The following is a 22,346-nucleotide window of genomic DNA, read 5'->3' as shown; positions in this document are numbered from 1 at the left end:
TGTACCATCAGTGAATGTCAGATTCCTTTTGGAGCTTTAAAAACACACTAGTGTTTTTAATTTCTGAAAAATGCAGAAGTGATTTATTTCCATTGTTTCAAGGAAATGGTGTAGCGACAATGTTTTAAAGTCTGATAGTTGAATTTGGGTTTAGCATTGGCTGGATTATGCGAATATAATGTACCATCACCACAAATTTTGGAGAAGAATATGAGACTTTGGTTTATTACATTAGTTTATATATCCAACATGTTGCTTTCTCACTTCATTGCATCTGGTAATTTAGATTGATACTTTGATCATAGTATTAGAGATTGTTAATGGCATGGATAGGAATACTTTTGAGTTGAACTAGAATTATAAATATTTCCCATTGCAGTTGCATGCAGCCCGTGGCAGGATAAAAACTATATTAAAATATATGTATTATCAATTTAGCTATTGGTTTTAACTAATAGCTGATTGATATACTAGCTATATTCATTATTTCTGATGACAGAAACAATTTATATTCTCAACACGGAATCTAAATTGCTTTAAAAAGATTACTCAATTTATAAAATCTACTGCTTCTCTGTGCAAGTTGTAGTAGTAGTAGTGGGCGTTGTAGATTTCTATGTGCTCCAGAGTAACACATCATTGAAAAATCACTTGCTCTGCTCTGGTTACAGTGATCAGTTTCAGAGACTCGTTTCATAGTTAACAATGTTATTGTTGCAGTTTGTGTCTCCTGGTCAGTTACTTCAGCCTTTGTGTACTATGAGTAAGAAACGTAAGATCTGTGAATAAAACAGGTAATTTAAAGAGAGATGGGAAAATGAATTTTTTTTATAAACAATAAATGCAACAAACCAAGTGCCTCTTGTGTGTTTGCAAGTATTGTCTGTGCACAAGGAATATAACCTCAAATGCCACTACATATAGCACCATGCCACTAAATACCAAGAATACGTTGGATAGGTACGTACTAAAATTGTACATGATTTGAAGAGAAAGGTTAGTGCTCAGAAATCTATTTTTACTAAACCAACATCAATACAAAAAAAGCTCACTCTTGGCATCGTTTGTTGTAAGCACAGAGATAGCGAAAGCAAAAAAAATCATTATCTGATGGTGAATTTGTAAAACACTGTTCTGTGAAAATGGCACTTGCATTTGGGGAAGATAAATTGCCAGTGAGTTTGAAAGCGTCCCACTCTCCAAACTGTAACAAAAAGAGTCGAGAAAACAGGTTCTCGGATATTAAATAAATTAAAAAGTGTTATTACAGATTCAGCTTACTTCTCATTGGCTCTGGATGAATCAACTGACATAACAGATACAGCTCAACTTCTAATTTTCATTCGAACTGTTTCCAAAGACTGTTATTAATGAAGAGCTATTAGCATTGGTCATTGCATCACACAGCCAAAGGTCAAGACATTTATGATGCGGTTATGAAGGTTGTAAATGGTACTGGTGACATCAACGATCTCACAGCTATTGTGACAGATACCGCCAAATCAATGCATGGTACTCAAACAGGATTAGTTAGCTTAATAAGGAAGGCAATTGCACTGCGTTATACATCAGGAGGCTCTGTGTGGTAAAATTCTGGAGATAGAGAATGTTATGAAAACTGCAATGAAGTGTGTGAATCTGATTAAGGGCAGAAATCATACCTTGACACACTGCTAGTTTCTTTCTTTTCTAACAGAAATGGAAGCAGAATATGGTGATTTAGTGTTATACACAGAAGTACATTGGCTAAGCAGAGGGAACTGTTTGAAATGTTTTTTGGTTTGAAAAAGGAAATAAAACAGTTTTTAGAGGAACACGAGAAGACAAACAAAGAACTAATCGCAAAACTATGTGATCCTCATTTTAACAGCTTATTTGCGTTTCTTACAGACATCACATACCACATGAATGAACTGAACGTGAAGTTACAGGGACATAACCAAACAATCTCAGATTTAGTTGGACACCTAGATGGGTTCATAAGTTGACTGAAGGTTTTTAAATTCGCCCTAGCTAGAGGAAACTTGGTACATTTCCCCTTCCTGCAGGGAGTTGATGGAGGAGAGCCATGACATTGACTTCAAGTTTTCTGTGCCAATGTTAGACCAACTTTTGGAGGAATTCAGTAAGCGATTTTCTGACTTCAATGACTTGTGGCCACAACTGATATTATTTAACAACCCAATGAAATGCGACATTTCAGAGCAGCATGACACTATTCAATTGGATTTGTGTGACCGTCAAAGTGACCCATTTTTCCAGTCAAGGGAATAGGCATTGACTTTTGGAAACTGGTACCAAGGGAAAAATATCCTGCATTAAGCGATTTCAGCTTGAGAATTGCATCTATGTTTGGAAGCACGTACATATGTGAATGCACTTTCTCAACTATTAGGGTGGTTAAATCGTCACAAAGAAGCCAACTGACTAATGACCTGACTAATGATGACGATATTCCTAACAAATCCTGACCACCTTCAGGATTTGTTAGGAATATCGTCATCATCGTTGAAAATCGACTTTGATGAACTTGTTGCTGCACATGAACGCCTACAGTGTTCTCATTAAGTTGTGTTATATGTAAAAAAAAAAAAAAAAAAAAAAAAAAAAAAAAAAAAAAACCCAGAAATATGTAATTAAATTCAATTTAACAACTTATATTTAAATCAAGTATTTTATATTGTTCTCCCAGTAACAAAATGATTCAACAAATATAGTAATTCAATACATATAACTATTGCCTTGAAAAAAATGCAGAGTTTATTTTTATTTAAGTTCTGTCTAAAAGTGTGTGGCCCGTGACACTACCACTCATCATATATTGGCCCTCATATAGAATGAAGTTGGCCATGCCTGATGTGTATTGTAGTATAGTATGCATGTAATTCAGAGGTATGTCATGGCAAATCACTGTAATCATTCATGCCAAAAGTAGATCCATGTTATTAATGTCTATAAAAATTAATCAACTACTGGTGTCCACATATTTTTTAAATGTGTGTGTGTTGTAACAGTAACTCTTTACACTTCAGAACTAGTGTTATACTGTTTACTTGGGTGAGCCAAATGTTTTTGCAGTGTGACATCTTTACATTAACACTTTATCAAATTATAATTTCAGAACATTATTCAAAATATAAGCTTTTATTTTGTTTCAATATTAGAATACTGTGAGTTGGCATAATAATAATAACAAACTATATAAACTGAGGAAAATTCACGTTAAGCTTATTTATTTGTAGAAATTAAGTTTAACATGAGTTCCTCTGTTTTTATAGTTTGAACTAACTCCATCTCTCTGCAAGTAGCTGGTGGGGAGAGAGAGGGATAGAGATCTAATGCACCTGCTTCTCAGTCCTTGGAGTCCAGATATTTGACTGGTATCTTGACTTTCTTAGTGTTGGTGAAATATCTTTAAAGTCAGTCATTGATTTGAATCAATGATAACCAGATGGTATCAGGTTTGAATTGTGCACTGGGGAAGAGATGCTCTGGCTGCTTATATATGTCCCCCCACTCTAGTGGTTGGACAGTTTCAAGAGCCCAGTATAATCCAATCCAGGATGCAGTGAACCTTCATGAGAGACTAAAAACTAGAACACATGTAGTTCACAGATATAATATACTGGCTTACAACCTTAATTAGAACTTCTGTAGCTTAGAGACTGTAGGAATAGATAATGTGCTTATTAGACCTTTCAGTAGTTCGTTATAGTGAGCGAATTTGTTATAATAGTGGTTTGCTATAATATGAAAGTTTTGCATTGACTACACTGCATAATTCAGAGGGTTTAACACAAGGTCTTATTCCAAAATTTGATCTTGGTATATGATCTTATCCCGAGGTCTTATCACATAAGTAATGCATCATTAATTAAGTTCCTTAAAATGGACTAAACTACTGATGTATTAATTAGTAGGAATAATGCTATCATTATTATAATTTCTAAAAACCAAGAGAGAGCAGATATTAAAAATGACCACCATTAATCTTCTTTCAACACTATAAAAAATTTTTACAGAAAACATTAGCAACAGAGTACAAAACAAAGTTGATTTTTGCCAACCTCTGGAAGAAGCAGTTTTCAGCTATAGAATTATTGATCATATTTGTGTAATAAGACAAATCATTAAAAACACAAATGAATATTAGAAACCACTAGGTCTGTCATTTATTGATTTTTGAGAAGGCATTTGATTCAATCTCAACATTAGCTGTTTTAGAAGCTCTAAAAATATCAAGGAAAAAACTTTCATTGATATACTTAGTCATATATATATATACAGGGTTTCGGGATAAATTTGACAGTTTCGTAAGGAAAAAGAAAATCTTCTTTGTATCTATTAAATTTAATGAATTGACAAAAAAACATTACAGGCAGAGTTAATTACAATACTATCAACAAGATTTACTCAAAATAACCACCATTAGCATCGATCACAGCTTCAATTCTGCTTCGGAACCTCGAACAAGCTGATGCTACAGTCTCCCTGGGAAGGGCCGCAAAAACTGTTTTAATTTTATCCATTAACTGGGCTTTTGTATTACTGGAAGTGCGATTGGTGTCTTTTTCAACTGCGCCCCATACAAAATAATCCATGGGGTTAAGGTCTGGGGAGTTTGGAGGCCAAACATTTGGACTGGTGAAGTAGAAATTTTCAGACAACCATTTTTGACTTTTCCCAGAGGTGTGGCAAGGGGCCGAATCCTGCTGCCATACATACGGCCTACCATTGGCTACCCTTGTTATCCAGGGCTTGACTACAGTTAGCAACTCCACGAACAAAGCCCGAATTCCAATGCCAGGGTTCTTCAACACCTGTTCCTGCAGATTTGCAGAGGAATTCTGCTGTACGAACGCAATCAGATCATCTGCTAGGGATCTTTCTTCTTGCTACATCCTCGTAGTCACCATTGCAAGTCTCTAGTTCATGCCTGATTGTTTTTACTGTATTCAGGGAGCATTGGGCAGCAGTCGTAATATCCTTATTTTGATGGCGGGCACGAATCATCATGATACAAGTTATTCTCTTCCATGATTCAGGTGGGTTCCAGCTATCCATCCTTTCTGATATCTTGTATATGAATGAAGAAGGGTCCAAACTTTTAAATGAAGAGAAGTGTGTGTTAATACATGTAACTTACGGAAAAATATAATTAATTATAAATATGTCAAATTTATCCCGAACACCCTGTATATATATATATATATATATATATATATATATATATATATATATAAATTTAACTGCATCTATAAAATCCGGAACAGATATGAAATTTCTCATTAAAAAAGCAGCTCTAGAAGAAGAAATATTTAAAAATCTGTATCGAAAAAATTGAGGAATTATAGTAATTGGGAAAGAACTAAATCACCTATCATTTGGTGATGACATTCTTTTAGGAAACTCTACAGAAGAACTTCAACAAATGATCAGTGAACTGAATGAAGTAAAAAGAAAGTGAAATCACTGAAAAGCCAGTGCAAATGGAACACCTGGAAATTGATATAGTAACCTCTTATGTTTATCTATGGCAGAAGAGCATAGTAGAGGAAGGCTGTGAAGAAGAAATTATATGCATAATTCAACTTGGTTGGATAGTCTTTGGAAAACACTATGAAGCACTCAAAGGAAATATCCCAGCCTGTCTTAAAAGAAAAATATTCAACAATTTTATACTTTTTCATGACATATGGAAGTGGGAGATCAGAGGAGAACCAGAGATCATCCCTGGAAGCTGTATAAGGAGGGTGTGAGTAGGGGAGTGAGAAGCAGGTTTTTTCATGCAGAGTTGTGAATGATTGGAATGCCTTGCCTGAGAGTGTGGTGTCTGCAGAGAATTTGAGTGTGTTTAAAGCACGGTATGATGAGGTGTGTGTTTGATAAAAGGACCTCCTAGATGAGTCTTTGACTCCATGGGGTCTTGGGTAATAATATAGAGTTTGATACTGTCTGTGGTTTCAGGTATCTGCGGGGGGGGGGTGTCTTGGAACATATCCCTGCGGATAAGGTGGGGGTGACTACTGTATATGCCTGTCTTTGTTTGGAGTTGTGGTTAAAGTGTTGGAAAGGTTCATGATGATCAAAATTCAGAATTGGGTTGACAAAAAAAGCATCATCCTATTTGAATGACATCATAGGTTTGCCTAAGTAATATTGTGTTTTAACAGTTATTACAACAAGATGACAAATGCATTGAACAAAGGAGATGCCTACAGAGTGGTATGTTTAGATTTGTAAAGGCCTTTGATAGCTTGCCACATGACAAGCTGGTGATTAAATTATAACAAATAGGATTGAATAATAGATTAGTAAGTTGAATAGAAGATTGGCTGTCTGATAGTATCTGTAGGTTGTATGGGATAGCAATGTCTATCCTAGTGTTGTGCTTCAAGGGCTTGTTTTGGGACCATTTGCTGTCCCTAACTTTAAGGTTAACAGTATTGGGAAAGGGTTGAATTGTGTGGTTCATGCAGTAGTATGCAGATAATGTAAAGTTTGGTAGATATACAAAGAGTAGGGCAAATGATGTGGCTTTTCAAGAGGACTTGAATAGAATGGATGAGCGGGGTGACAGTTCAAAGTTTCAGACTATCAGGTTTTAAAATTTGAGAATTAAAGATGGGATGGAGTATTTTAGAGGAGGTGGAGGAGATAAGGGATCATGCTGGATAAAGACCTAAATTTTATGAACTTTGCTAAATTTGAGGATGGCATAATGGATTGTGGCACTGGTGTGCAGAGGACATGACACAAAGAAATAAGGAGATTATTGTTCCAGTGTATAAGGACTTAGTATAGACTACATGATTATTGTGTGTATATCAATTTGGTCATTTAGTTTTCTGAAGGATGAGAAGATACTGGAAAGGGTCAGATGATGACTAAGATGGTTTCTGGTCTCTGTTGAGTATGAAGAAAGATTGGGAAAATGTAATTTGTAGATTATGGTGTTACCTGATTTTAGTGTTGATAGAAAAAAAAAAAGATATTACAGAGATGGGAGGAATATGTTGGTAAAATGTATGAAGACAGAGAAAGAGGAGAAAATCAAACGAAAGAGTGTAGTGGGCAGAGGTTATACATCATGAGGGAGGAATTGAATCTAGCAATTCAAAAGATGATAGAACTTATAAGAAATATAGGTGAAAAAAGTATGGAAAATTATTAATGGAATTTATGAGGGACATGAATTACCAGAGGAGTTTAGAAGATCAATTTTTATCCCCATTCCAAAAAAGACAGGTGTTTTAGACTAATAATTTTAGAATGATAAGTCTTATCACTCACATAGCAAAAATTCTAACACAAATAATTTTGGAGAGAATTAAGAGTAAAATAGAAAAAGAAATGAATCAAGAACAGTTGGTTTCCAAACCAACAGAGGAACTAGAGAGGCTATAACTTGTTTAAGAATTATTGGGGAGAAAACACTAAAACATGGTGGAAAGGTGTTTTTGGAGTTTCTAGATTTTGAAAAGGCATTTGATATAGTGAAACATGAAAGGCTTTTTGATATTCTAGAAAATATTGATATCGACTCGTATGATTTGTAAATTATCACCATTATTATTTAACCTCAGGTGCCTCTCTAAGCATCTGTTAAGATGCTTAGAGAGGCACTTGAGGATGTAGAAGAAGGAATAAAAATAAATGGAAGAATCATCAATAACTTAAGGTATGCGGATGATGTAGTGGTGATGGCAGAAAGTGAAAATGGATTACAACAAATTGTTCAAAGAATTGAAAACTCCTGTGAAGAGTATGGACTAAGGATTAATACAAAGAAGACCAAGGTAATGATAATGGGCAGAAAAATAGGAGATAATGCAAAGATAAGATTTGTAGGAAAGATTTTTAGAAGTGGAAAGATTTCAATATTTAGGTAGTAGGATCTCAGAGAAAGGAACTTCAGAGTTGGACATTAGAAGTAGAGTAGGTAAAGCTAAATCGTCATTTATGGAAATGAAGAGAATTTTAATAAATAAGAATATTAAAATAGGTGAGAATTGGAATTGTTAAAGCAACAGACTGGAGTATTGCAATTTATGGAAGTGAGTCATGGACACTCAGAAAGAGAGATATGGAAAGAATTAATGCATTGAAAATGTGGTGTTATAGAAGGATGAAAAAGATTAGCTATACAGAGAGAATATCAAATCAAGAAGTTTTAAGAAGAGTTGGGATGGAACACTGCTTAAAAACATTATGCAAAGAAAGACCAGATTTGCATGACATCTGACAAGAACTATATTACAAGGGAAAGTTGAAGAGAAGACGTGGAAGGCCAACCAAAGAGTGGTTTAATGACGTTGTGGAATGGACTGGTTTATAGACCGAGAGAAATGGAGAAGAGCTGCTTATCTGCTGCAACCCTCTTTTTAGAGGATGCTACCGGACGACAAGTGTTACCTGATTGTGTAGTATTTGAGAGGGATGTGTGATAGTGGACCTCTCGTGATGGGTCTTGACTGCAGTGAAATATGATAATAGTATTTCCATTCCGTTATATGAATGAATATTCCAGTAATTTTGTTAATCTCTCTCTCCAAGATTTTCTCATTTGTTATCAGCAGAGGACATTCCCTTCCCTTTTCCTTTTCAGGTATGTACCAGATTCTGTGCTCTGATTTGTCACAAATTAGTCGGTGGAAAATCCATTGTTGCTGTTCATCTCAAAGAGCATAAAAGTGCAATAAACCTGACCAGTCTGGCCTTGTGGAACATGCTAGCTCTTCTAAACCGAGATCTTTGAAAGAAACTGCTTTCAAAGATCTCGGTTTTCTTATGGTAGGACCGTATGACTATGTAGAAGTTAAAAGGCATTAATTTTAACAGGTGTGATGAACTAAATTTATTTAAAGAACAAACACTATTCCTGAAGATTACAAATGCAAATTCAGACGAATCAACTTATGGCAATTTGTATAACTGATGATTTTTAGTAGAAAGCGGATACACATTCCAATTTTTGAATCAGCACTCAACAGGATAAAAGTCAAAAAGCTGTGCTAAGTGAATTGTGTTTGAAGGAAGCTCTTTTTGTGAAGGAATAAAGTTGCAAACTTGAATGTATTGTAATGTCTCAACGACATCATCTAGATCAGTGCTTCCCAAACTTATGGATGCCAAGGCCCCCTTTGAAAAAATTATTCACAGCTCCCATCGGAAAAAAAAATCGTAATACAGACATATATTATTATAATATTTATTGTATTTATATTCAAGATTTTGCATTTGTAATCTCTTCTTTGTGCTCTTCTTTTTAGAGATTACAAATCTCTCATTTGTAATCTCTTCTTATCAACACCTTTGAAATGAAACTTATACGAATAAGCATATATTTACTAATATTCATTAAGCACCGAAATACGCAAGAAGCAAAATTTCTGAACCAACACCAATGTGTGATTTTTTTTTCATTAAAATATAAAAAAGAACAAAAAAGAAATAATAAACAATAAAAATTAAACATGTTTCTTTTAAGATTAAAAAAAACTTAGTCTTAAAACATTTTAAATTTGTTTTCATTATTTCATGACCCCCCCCCCCCTCAACAAAACTTACAGCCCTCTTGGGGGGGGGGGAGGCGCAGCCCACAGTTTGGAAGTTAGGTATGTGGCGCTGATCTAGATGACTTCATGTAGGGAAGAATTATTGGAAAGCATGAAGGAGGCCACAGAATTATTGATATTACCAGAGAGTTGGAAATTTCACATAGTGTTGTATCCAGGCTCTGGGTAACATTTGAAACCAATGGAATATGTTCTAGAAGTTTGCTAAAAGGTTGCCTTCACTCTACTATGGAGCATGAAGACAAATTTTTGGTTATAACAGCAAAACGTGATCGATGCACCATGGCCAGTTACTCCATTCAAGCACAGGTATGTGGATATCTTGACAAACTGTGGTAAGATGTTTGCAACAAGTAGGCCTGTATGCCTGAAGGCCTGTAGTCTGCATCTCTTTATCCAAATCACATAGAGCACATTTTTAGTTTGTATCCATAAAAATTGGACAAGACATCATTCTGCTAATATACCCTTTACAGATGAGTCATTTTAATTTTTACTCAGATTTTAGATGACGCTTGATCTGGCATGAACATCGCCTGAATGTTCTTGAAAGGGATAAATGTGGTGTTGCTGGAGTCATGGTGTGGGGAGGCATTATGCTTAATGGATGCATTGAGCTACAAGTTCTGGAAAAAAGGGACTATGACTGGTGAATGTTTATTGCATCAAAGTTCTTCAATGTCATGTTCAATTGTTCTGTGGTGCTGTAGGCAAAGAATTCATTTTTATGGATGAACAGTGCCACACTACATCATACATGAGCAGTGGAGATACTTGTGGAGACCGAGGATATTAATCAAATCAATGGCCAGCACGCTCCCTAGATCTCAACCACATAGAACATTTTTGGGATGCAATAAGGAGATATATTGCTGCTCGAAATTCCCTTCCAGAAAACAAACAAGGCCTTATCCTTGCTCTGCAGAAGGAATGGACCAATTTTTCTTAAAAACTCTTGAATCACTTGGTGCCAAGCATGGTATGACATTGTGAGAGCTACACTGTAGTTCAGAGTGGACATATTCCATACTGATGTGTCTCTTCACATAGTTTTCTGTAAGCACTATACATTATGTCCTTAGGAAATGTGTAACTTTTGCCAAAATCTTATTGCAATTTAATTTGCATGAAATCTATAACACATTTTTTTGTGTAAATATAATTTATTAGTATGCTGGCAATACATTTACGTCCACATTTGGCTGTAGTCATTAGTTTCTTCACATACAGATAAAAATGTAGTTCATTCTATGCCCTTGAAAAAAAAAATAGTCTGTACTTTGGTCTGCAAAATGGCCTAAAACTGCATCTTTCACCTCATTGTCATCTGCAAATTTTCTTCTCAAAGGTCTTCCTTCAGTTTCGAGAAGAGGTACAGTGTTCTCCCCAGAAATTTTTACCAGCCGGGTTGAATGAAGCATTAGCCAGGCATACAAAAACTTTGAATGAGTTAAGAAAGACCCTTTTTCATAACAAATTAATATAGTAATTTTATTAGAAATTACTTCAAACAAGAATAATATTTTATATAGTAATTATAACAAACAAGACTAGGAATTTTCTTATTTTCTCATTAAGTAATGAAAAACCTTGTAATGCTCACAGCTTAAAATTTTATTACAAATTAAATATTTATCACAATAACTCTTCTTCTTAGAAGCCCAGTTGTCAGCAGCTTTTTCATAATTAAAATCTGTTGGATCTGGTCCCTCCAGTGAAATCAACACCAGATTATTTAGAGTGTTCTAACTGATGCGATTCTGCATACAGGTTTTTATCTTTTTAATGCAGAGAAACCCCTTTCACATTCAGCTGTGCAAACAGGTATGGCCAGTCCAACAGCAGCTAGTTTTGCTAAATTTGGAAAAGACTCTTTGAGCTCAGATATTGTTGCTAATTTCAGTAGTATTTGTCTTGGATCTAGATTTTTGTATGACTGTCCGTTAATCATTTTAGATGACTTTCTGCACTGAAAAGTCTTGAAAAGCAGGAAATGATTGGCATATCTGGAAATCTTGCTTCTAGGTGTTTAATAATTGTGCCTATATATTTATCATATATTGTAGTCTTAAACGTAATAACATTAGAATCTGAATAATCAATGTGAAGCTCTGACCATTCACCTGGAAGATGCTGATGAAGATTTTGAAAATGACTGCCAGGAGTGTCTTTCAATTCCATGATGATGACGGATAGTTTTCTGGCTTCTAAGACTAGCTCTATTTCAGTTACATCAACAACTTGCCTTTGCCATTATCTAGACAAGTTAGATAAATGCAGTAACACATCTGAAAGCATCATTAGTGAAGCTACGAAATTGTATGTTCTGATATATTTACTTTAACCTTCAGCTGTGATATCATTTCGTTCGGTGGCCTCTCTTTCCAATGCAGCCATAACACTCGCCATGCATTCTCTTTTAGACTGTATTTCAGAATCACGAGACAGCCATGATATTTTGGATTTGGGTTAAACCAGCCATCCTGAGTGAGGAATTTTGGAAGAAGAAAAACACTTGCCTTAAGATATCATTAAGCATGACTAAATAAGGCACTTCAGCAGCTGCTTGGGCACTAGCAAGAGTAATTCAGTGGTTTACACAATGACAGTTGACCATGAGTTCATCTGTTTTATCATTGAGCAGTTTTGCAACTCCCTTTTTGCTTTCCAATCATGACAGCTGCTCCATCAGATCCTAGGCCCACCAGATCACAAGTTTTTAAGCCTAGACTGTTGAGGGTTTCAATTACTTTGTTAGTTATTGTCTCAGCTTTCCCATCAATGATATTGCAAGTTGATACAAAACTAACCCTGACCTCTTTTCTAAGTTGACAAACATATTTAACGAACACAATCAGCTGTTTTAAAACTGAGATATCTAGTTTCATCACATAAAACACTGAAATAATCTGCAGAATGTATATTTTTCAGTATTTCAGATCTAATTTCTGATGCTAAAATATCAACTTTTGCATTATTCTTTCTGAGGTATAATGTGCATTTTTACCAACGTTAAGATGTTCTAAGTAGGAACAGTCCATAGCCTTGCAATGCTCAAGCAATTTTTCAGATAATGTAGTATGTGGTAACTACTTTCTTGCTAACCAAGATCTTAAAATACATAGATCTTAAAACTCCCAGAAAAGCATCTCTCTGCATGTTTTTTAAAATTGAAATTGATTTTTCAATTTGCTCTATTCCAGTTTCTTCTAGTATACATTTTTCAATTATATCTGAACAAGAATCGATGTGTAACTTGCTTTGTTCATGGTCAACCAAGCTTTCTTTTCGAATTCTTGTGCATGACATAGTTACCCAAGTCACTTCCTTGTTTGTGGGTCATCTCGTTCCATATATCTGTGTTCCATATACATGTGGAACACATTATTCCATTATCTTTCACCACTAACCAATGGAATTTTTTAAACCACTCACTGTTAATACCTGATAAGCAGTGTTTAGATGTACGTTTTACATTTGAAAGAGACTCTGTGGAAATCAATTTTTTGTTGTTGGTTTGGTGTCTTTGCTACTATGCTTATCGGTTTCATCTTTCTTAAAATAACTTAAGAGTGTGGTTTTCTGACTGGACTTTTTACTCATTATGGGATAATTTAATAAATACAAAATATTTGTTATTAAATTAATGAGAACAAATCACTGATTTGTGTGCTGATAGTAATACCTGAGATGCATAACTTGCATTATGTTGCAATTTTACTATTCCTAAGTATTAATTACTAGGAATGGGAAATGGTATCACTCGAGACTGACGTCATAGTCCTCAAGAATTTCGAGAATTCTCTGAGATCACAACTATATTTGATGCAGAGGCCTATTTTCTTTTACAAAATAAAATATTAAATACTTGACTCACGATCTTTGGACAAAAACCATTATTAAGAAAAATAAATAGTTTTTTGCCTTCAATTCGAATTCGCTCAATTTTCACAATTTCTTTCTTTCAAAGATCAAAATTATGTCTCTTTCTTAAAAGATCTTTGCAACCGATACTGTTGTATTCAAGTTCCTGATTTTTGTGCTTCTGCGTACAGATTGGTGTGCATCAAAGTGAATATCCGAAGCTCTCGAGATTGGCTTGCAATGCAAGAAATTGAGCTGGTCTCAAGAGTATCGAGACTCTCCTGTTTGATTTCTCATTACTATTAATTAAAAAATGTCTTGAATTATTTTTCCATTCTTGCTCATTATTTAGCCACGTCAATTCACAACATTAATTAGCCGGGTGGTCAGTAAAACCAGCCGAGTGGTTTGCCCATTCAAAAGGTCCTGGGGAGAAAATAGAGGTAGTAGTCACTGGGTGCTAGATCTGGGCTGTAGGGTGGATGTTCAATCTTCTAGAAGCCACAGTCCTTCACTGCAGCTTTCGCAACAATAGCCATATGGACTGGAGCACTGAAGTGAGTGACACCATGACTCCACATTCCTTGTGTCTTCTCCTTTATGGAATCATGCAGTTTGTGCAGGAGTGAAGCATAATATTCTACATTTGCAGTGGTATTCCTTTCCTTGAAGTCGATCAAGAGAATTCCCCAGAAATTCCAAAAATATTGTTGCCATGATCTTCTTGGTTAACTGAGTGATCTTGGCTTTTCTCGGCAGTGCTTTGCCTGGTTTGTGCCACTCCATTGATTCTCTTTTGGGAAGAGGCCTATAATAAAGGACCATGGTTTCATCCCTGGTGATAATGGATTCCAGCACTTCTTTCTGATTCCCTTGGCAAAGCTCTAAAATCTTGCGGCAGGTCACACGATGCTTCTGAATTGAAGAGAGAAGTCAGGGCACAGCTTGCACTGACCTTTGTCTTGTGCATGATGGGAAAGACGATTGTTATAGAGAGCTCCAACCTTGCTGAGATTTCTTTGAGCTTCAGCTGTCTGTCATTGAGCCGTTCCTCCTCAACAAGAGACATTTTCCTCACAGGCCAACAATCAAGAGGATCATCTTCGATGCTCTCTCTTCCTAGACAAAACTATTTAGCTCATTCCTTCATGGTGGAATATGAAGGAGATTTGGAGAAATCCTTTCTTTGGTGAAAAACTTTGCCGTACTCTATTTTTAACATTACAACCACTTAATGTTCAAAGTTTATTTTTCACTTGGTTAGACTATAATAAATTTAATTTAATCCTTTATCCAAGTGTGAGCAAACAAAGTTTGCGCCTGAAAGTATCTTCAGGACTGGGGTAAGGTGGTACAACACCGGGCAACTCGTTGCAAAGGTGGAGCAAGCTAACATCACTTCTATCTCAGTATCTCCCATAATGCAAAACACATCTCCTTGTGGATACGTATAATGTTGTGCATTAAGGGAAGGGCCACTACCCAGACTAGCTTTATTGAGGTCTTTTCAGTGTGAGCCAGGCCCAAGTGGAGATACCAGGCAGAAGCATTAGCAAGGTCATCTCTAACTATAGGATTTGCCAAATGGTGTGTCACCTTTTTATCAAATTACTCTGGATTTAGAGAAAGATGTTGAAAGTTTATTTTTCACTTGGTTAGACTATAATAAATTTAGTTTAATTCTTTATCCAAGTGTGAGCAAACAAAGTTTGCACCTGAAAGTATCTTCAGGACTGGGGTAAGGTGGTACAACACTGGGAAATTCGTTGCAAAGGTGGAGCAAGCTAACATCACTCCTATCTCAGTATCTCCCATAATGCAAAACACATCTCCTTGCGGATATGTATAATATTATGCATTAGTGTGGCACACCGTTTGGCAACTCCTGTAGGTAGAGATGACCTTGCTAATGCTTCTGCCTGGTATCTTCACTTGGGCTTGGCTCCCACTGAAGAGACCTCAATAAAGGTAGAAACTAGTCTGGGTAGTGGCCCTTCCCTTAATGCATAACAGTATACATATCTGCAAGGAGATGTGTTTTGCGTTATGGGAGATACTGAGATAGGAGTGATGTTAGCTTGCTCCGCCTTTGCAACAAGTTTCCCGGTGTTGTACCACCTTACCCCAGTCCTGAAGATACTTTCAGGCACAAACTTTGTTTGCTCACACTTGGATAAAGGATTAAACTAAATTTATTACAACTGCTTAGCATGCTACGTTAGATCAAATGAGTGCCTCCAACTGAATGATGTACATAGAGAGTTGAAACTGGTTCCCTATGCTCCCAATAGATAGTGCTATCTGTCATGCTTAGCATTTTAAAATTGGATATGGAGAAAATATGGTGTAATTTCAGATGATTTATGAATAGCTATAAAATCTTTGAAGAAATTTCATTTACTATTCCAGCTTAATGTAATAATATCTCATCGACTATTAATTGGATATTTACTGTAGAACATTTAAAAAATTCTCCTGTAGTGATTTAATTATTTTGAGTCATTGAATGTATTTAAAAATGAAATATGTTTTACTAATAATAGCAGGTAACTGATTGCTCTTTTTATATCTCTTAAGAGCGTACCACACTGGCTTTGTCCCAGGCCAATTATATACGAGGAGATTTATGTACCAGCAGATCCAGTCACTTTGTATAAGTGGAATGGAGATGGCAGTATTGAAATTCCTGTTCCAAAATCTCATTTGTCTCCTTCTCCAGTGCGGTGTCGCTTACTTTCTTATACATGGAGACAGGGACAGGTAAGTTTGAATTAACGTGCTATTTTTTAATAGCAAATGCAATATATTGACTTTGATTATATGGTTTCCTTTTGTAAGCATTATCAGTGAAGAGTTTATTCTTACTGATGATTTAGATCATTTTTACAATTCAAATTTTATTATATTTTAAATTACCTAATTCCCATAGTTTATTTTTCATTAACTTTTACAATGTAAAATCATCCATATAGTACATTAGAACCTTTGAGGAACCGAATGTTGAAGAAAGATGAAACTTGTTAATATTTGGATTTAATAACTTATATCTTGTACTCTTTAGGAAATACATAAGAATGAAGACTGTCCTAAAAGACAGCATTAAAAGGAATGAATGAACTGTTTCTTCTGTGAGTTTGAAGTTGAACCGTGAAGGAGAGTGTTGAAATAATACTGCATGTGTTTTAACAGATTTTGAGGTGATGTTAGAAAACGTAAACAGTTGGCTCTAGTCTTCAGTAACAAACTCTGCCCCATCTGGAAATCATCATAAACATCATTAAAAACAAAATTAAGACTTCATGTTGGAGGCTTAATGGATATTTTTACAACACTTAAAAAGAATTAAAATAGACTTTAATGCTTCCTATATTTCGTCCTAGTCACTAGGACATCTACGGGGATTACATAAGTTGTAATCCCCGTAGATGTCCTAGTGACTAGGACGAAATATAGGAAGCATTAAAGTCTATTTTAATTCTTTTTAAGTGTTGTAAAAATATCCATTAAGCCTCCAACATGATGTCCTCACAGCACTTAAGCCTCTACACACGTAAAATTAAGACTATACCATGCAACCAGTAGATCCATCTTCTTGTATGATTCTCAAACATGGACAATCAGTATATAAAAAAAAAAACGCAGATCTAATTAACTCCTTTGGAACTACATGTCTCAGACTGATTCTTGGATACACTTGGATGGACTATGTCACTAACTCTGCTGTGTTAAATCTGGCTAAGCAAGAACCACTTGTCAGTATACTCAAAAAAAGTACAACTCAGATGACTTGAACACCAACTCAGACATCCTGAAGTCTCACCCTTTTTGGAGTCCCTCATCCTGTACAAAACCAGAAGATGGCAATCACAGTAGAGGAAGACCATGCAAACAATTTTGGCAATACATATGTGAAACCATCAGTAGGCTGAACTGTAAAACTCCATCTGAGTTTTACAGTTCTTGGAAGACCATAATTTGCAATATTTAATTTCTAATATAAATCTCTTTTTCTCTTTTCACATTGTTATTATTATTATTATTGTTCCGGGCAACTCCAAGGAGTTGACAGACTCATCGAGGGAGGCCCTAACATCATGTCAAGAAAACTATTTGATATTGACACAGTATCTTGCCTTGAACTCATTCACGGTCGTAGCACCCACAACAGACTCTGGAAGCTTATTCCACTCATTCACTACTCTCCAAGTAAAAAACCTAGCTCTAACACCCTTGTCAACCACACTCTCGCCCAGCTTCCATTCATGGCCCCTAGTCCTCCCACCACCAGTCATATTTTCAAAAATATCTTCTGGATCAATCTTATAGAAACCCTTCAGTAATTTGAATGTCTCAATCATATCGCCCCTCCTTCGCCTGTCAACCAATTTCTGCAACCCACAAATCTTCAACCTACTCTCATAAGGTTCATTCCACAGACCTGCTATCATCTTGATCACTTGTCTCTGGATCCTCTCCACTTCCTCCACATCACGAAGAAACCCTGGTGCTCATAACTGGGCACAGTAGTCCAGATGGGGTCTTATCAAGGCTTGATACAGGAACAACAACTTGTTTGTCTCTGCTTGTTAAAGTATTTTTCAGAAGCCAAGTGATTTGGTGAGCTGTTTTAGTCACTTTTGCAATGTGCCCCCTAAACTTCAATTCCCTATCCACCAACACTCCCAAATCCCTGGCCTCATCAATCTCCTGGAGTACGGTTCCACCAATGTGATATACTGCTGCTATTCTTTTCACCCCAAAGTGCATAACCGTACACTTCATCATCAAATTTCTGCCATGTATCCTCAAGGGGTGTACAGGATATGATAGTACTATGTCAAAAAAATTACATCATTATTAATTTCCTATCTACAATTTTCCTCCAAATCAGTCTGTTACTTGTCAAGTCTCCAACATTATCAGATCTTATATTTCTATCGTCTAAGGCACTTTGTACCATATCAATCCACCTATATCTTGGTCTTCCTCTGGGTCGTTTTGCTGCCAACCTGGCAGAGAAATTTTTTTTTGCTAATCTTTCCTTGCCCATTCTGTTTAAGTGACCATACCACATGAGATTAGCTCTGCTAACACATTCCTGTATGCTGACAATGTCAAGTTCTTTCTTAATATCCTCATTTTTAATATGATATTGCCATTAATGCCATCTGTTCACGCCTATAATCTTTCTCAGGGCTCTCATATCTATGTCTCTAGTCTTTGGTCAAGTGTTTTACTTCTGACCCAGCTCTCAGATCCATAAGTTAAAACTGGTTTGAACACTGTCTTGTATACAGCTAATTTAGTGTTCTGACTAATTTCTCTCTTATTCCATATGAATTTATTCAATTGACTTCCCACCATACCAGCTTTGCTGATTCTGTTGTCTATTTCTATATTTAATTTACCATCTTCAGTAAAAATCGTGCCTAAATAGCTGAAATGTTTTACTTGTTCCACAGGTTCTCCATTCACAACACAGTTGACATTTTCAATGATTCTGCCTATTTTCATTGTCTTTGTCTTTTTATTGCTGACCTTCATACCATATCTACTACAACAGCTATTCAATTTAGTCAGAGAATCTTGCAGATTTGTAGCGGATTTATTTAGAAGTATAACATCATCCGCATAAAGCAAAGAGCTGACATTAACATCTCCAATTTTTATATCATGTTTAATACCACTTTCCTTCATAATGTGATCCATATAGATAATGAATAACAGAAGGAATAATGTACATCCTTGTCTCACACCAGATTTAACATTAAACCATCTTCCTGTACTTCCTTCAATTCTAACTGCTGACTTACAACTCAAATAAAGACTAAGTATTACTTGATATAATGCCCCATTGACTCCATATAACTGCAGCATATTGAATAGCTTCTCTCTTGGCACCTTGTCATATGCCTTTTCCAAATCGACAAATCTTAAATACAGATCTTTTGTTATATTCCCATGCTTTTTCGACTATTTGTTGTAAAGTGAAGATCTGATCCTGACAGCCTCTGTTTGCCTGAATCCAGCTTGTTCTTCACCAAGCTTTTCTTCCACAATTTTTCTCAATCTTGCATAGATCTTGCCTGGAACACTCAGTAGGGAAATTCCTCTGTAATTCTCACATGCAGTTTTATTTCCCTTTTTATATATGGGTACTATGAGAGCTCTACTCCAGTCATCGGGAATTCGTCCCTCTGACCAGGCTTTCTGAACTATGCAGTGCAGCCACTGTAAGACTCTTATACCACCATACTTCAGCATTTCTGGTGGAGTATCATCTACTCCTGCTGCCTTTCAACATTTCAAGCCTTTGATGGCTTTTTCTACTTCTAGTACGGATATGTATTCCTGACTGCATGCCTGGTCAGTGTTTTTTACCACTGTGCTGTCATCACTGCTTGTTTCATTTAGCAGTTTTCAAAGTAATTACTCCATACTTCAAGGATATCTTTTTCTCCCGTTTTCATGTCACCTTTATCATCTCTAACTCCTTTTACGGTACTCTTTCCTCCATTCCTAAGCTTCTTCAACAACTTCCAGAATATTTTGCCGCCTTCTTGATATTTATTTTCTATATTCTTGCTAAAGGCTTCCCATGACTTTTGTTTAGCTAGTTTTACACAGTGTTTAGCATTCTTGCATTTGTCTCTATATTCTCTATGAGCACAAGCTGATTTATTTGACAGGAACTTTTGATATGCTTTCTTCTTTTCCTTCACTGCCTCTTTAATTTCCTATGTCCACCAGGGAGTTCTGATTTTTTTTATTCTTACAGACAACCTCACCACAATCCTCTCTGGTAGAATCAATCAATGTTTTCTTCAGAGTTTGCCACTGAATCTCCAAGGTTTGATTCCTGTTCTCAAACTCTTTCATTTTTTCTTCAACAATCTTTGTGTATTTTAGTCTACAGTTCACATCTGAGAGCTGCTCAACTTTTATTCGCTTTAAAACTTTCTTACATGTTATTCTTTTCATTATGAAATTCAATTTTATCTTGCTCAAGACTAAATAGTGATCACTTCCAATTTCAAATCCTCTGTACACTCTGGTGTCCTGCACCAGGGAGAAAACATCACTATCAACAATAACATAGTCAATGAGACTTTTCTTATTCCTATCCTCTTCTCTCCATGTGAATTTGTGCACATTTTTATGTTGGAACATGGTGTTAGTAATAACCAGTCCATGTCCTGAGCAGAAATCCAACAGATATTTGCTTTGCTCTTTTCTCCAAATTTTCCCAGAATATTTTTGTATGTCTCACAATCATTTCCTACTCTGCTATTTAGATCCCCAACAAGGACCAACTTTTCATTTTTCATTGTGTCAGTTTGCTTTTTCTAAAGCCTCAAAAAAATTCCTCCACGTCTACCTTAGTAGAACCTTCTGTGGGACCATAGGCACAAATAAGTCTCATTGTCCAGTTCCCCATTCTCATATTTGCCCACATTACTCTACTTGAGACTGACTGCCATTCAAGAAGATTAGCCTCATATTTTGTGTTGAATACTATGACTACTCCTTTTCCTTAATTGTCATTGCCTGAATATAACATTTTGTATTTATTTCTCAGAAAGATCTCACCAGTTTTGGTCTTTTTTGTCACCCCTATTATGTCGATCTGGCACTTATCTAATTCCTCAGCTAGTTCCATTTCTTTGCCATTCAGGCTTCGTATGTTGATAGTACCGATCTTTAACTCTGGTTAACCTTACACTTTGGCATATTAAATTGACATCCATTTTTTCTAGCCCAGTCCTCCAAACTATCCAAATCATCCTGTAAAATTTTGACATCCTGTGCACTCATAATTGCTCTACCCAACTTTGCATCATCAGCAAACAAGTGAACACTTCCTCTCAAATCCTTTCCTATATCATTGATGAACAAATTGAAAAGCAGTGGTCCAAGAACAGAGCCCTGTGGCACTCCACTAGTCACAAGCCGTCGTTTAGACTCCACTCCTGAATAAACCACTCTCTGGTATCTCTCTTTCAACCACCCTCCTATCCATCTCACCAACCCTATATCTATCCCCATCTGCTCCAGTTTACTGATTAGGGTTCTATGTTGTATCCTATCAAAAGCCTTGGCAAGGTCCAGTAGTATTACTGTAAACCCATTACCCCTATCCAGTTCAGCCCTCACTGTGTTATAAAACGTGAGCAAGTTACTGAGGCATGATCTACCTTCACAAAACCATGTTGTCCCCCATACAATATCCCATTTTCATCTATCCAATCCTGTATTCTTTTCTTGACTAATTTCTCTAAGACCTTGACAATGATTCCTGATATGCTAATTGGTCGGTAATTTACAACAGCAGTCTTGGATCTACCTTTATGCAGTGGAACTATTTTCCCCTCTTTCCACCCCCTCGGGACTAACCCAGACCAGAGACTCAAATTAAACAAAATGGTCAAGGGTACTGACAATTCTTTAGCTGCTTCTCGTACAACACGAGCTGGTATACCATCCAATCCCACACATTGAGGTTATGCAATAGACTATTCACCTCCACTTCATTCACCACAATTACTGTATAATCTACTGGTACATTCGTTTCTGCAATGTCACCACCTGGATGATATATTCTTGCAAAGTGCTCACTCAGTAACTCAACTATATCAACTGATTCAGTTACCTCCCTACCATTGGCAAGATAAAATCATTCTGCCATGTACATTTTTCCTTTTACTTGCTACATATCTAAAAAACTGTTTAGGATTCTCTTTAGCCTGCATGGCCAATGTTCTTTCGTAATCCTTTTTTGCTTTTCTTACCACACTCGTTACCCTTCTGGCCTGCGCTTTATACTGTTCGTGTGCCTGCCGGTCACCTTTCTCCTTAAATTCCCTCCATAGTTGTTTCTTTTTTTGCAGCTCAAGCTTAATGGTG

General features: G+C 36.1%; 1 protein-coding gene across 1 annotated transcript in view; it reads left to right on the top strand.

Moving 5' to 3' along the window:
* Positions 1-22,346, top strand: part of Hsl (hormone-sensitive lipase) — a 107,131-nt gene that overhangs the window by 15,221 nt on the left and 69,564 nt on the right. The window contains exon 3 of the mRNA XM_090406596.1: positions 16,020-16,202. Within this exon, the coding sequence (XP_090262722.1) occupies positions 16,020-16,202 (183 nt within the window). The remainder of the gene's footprint in view (positions 1-16,019; positions 16,203-22,346) is intronic.

The sequence above is a fragment of the Typopeltis vanoorti genome, chromosome 16, assembly GCF_054136105.1.
Source record: "Typopeltis vanoorti isolate ZY-2024b chromosome 16, IOZ_Tvanoo_1.0, whole genome shotgun sequence".
Taxonomy (NCBI): domain Eukaryota; kingdom Metazoa; phylum Arthropoda; class Arachnida; order Uropygi; family Thelyphonidae; genus Typopeltis; species Typopeltis vanoorti.
Note: the sequence above shows the minus strand (reverse complement) of the source record. Positions and strands in the feature narration are given on the sequence as shown.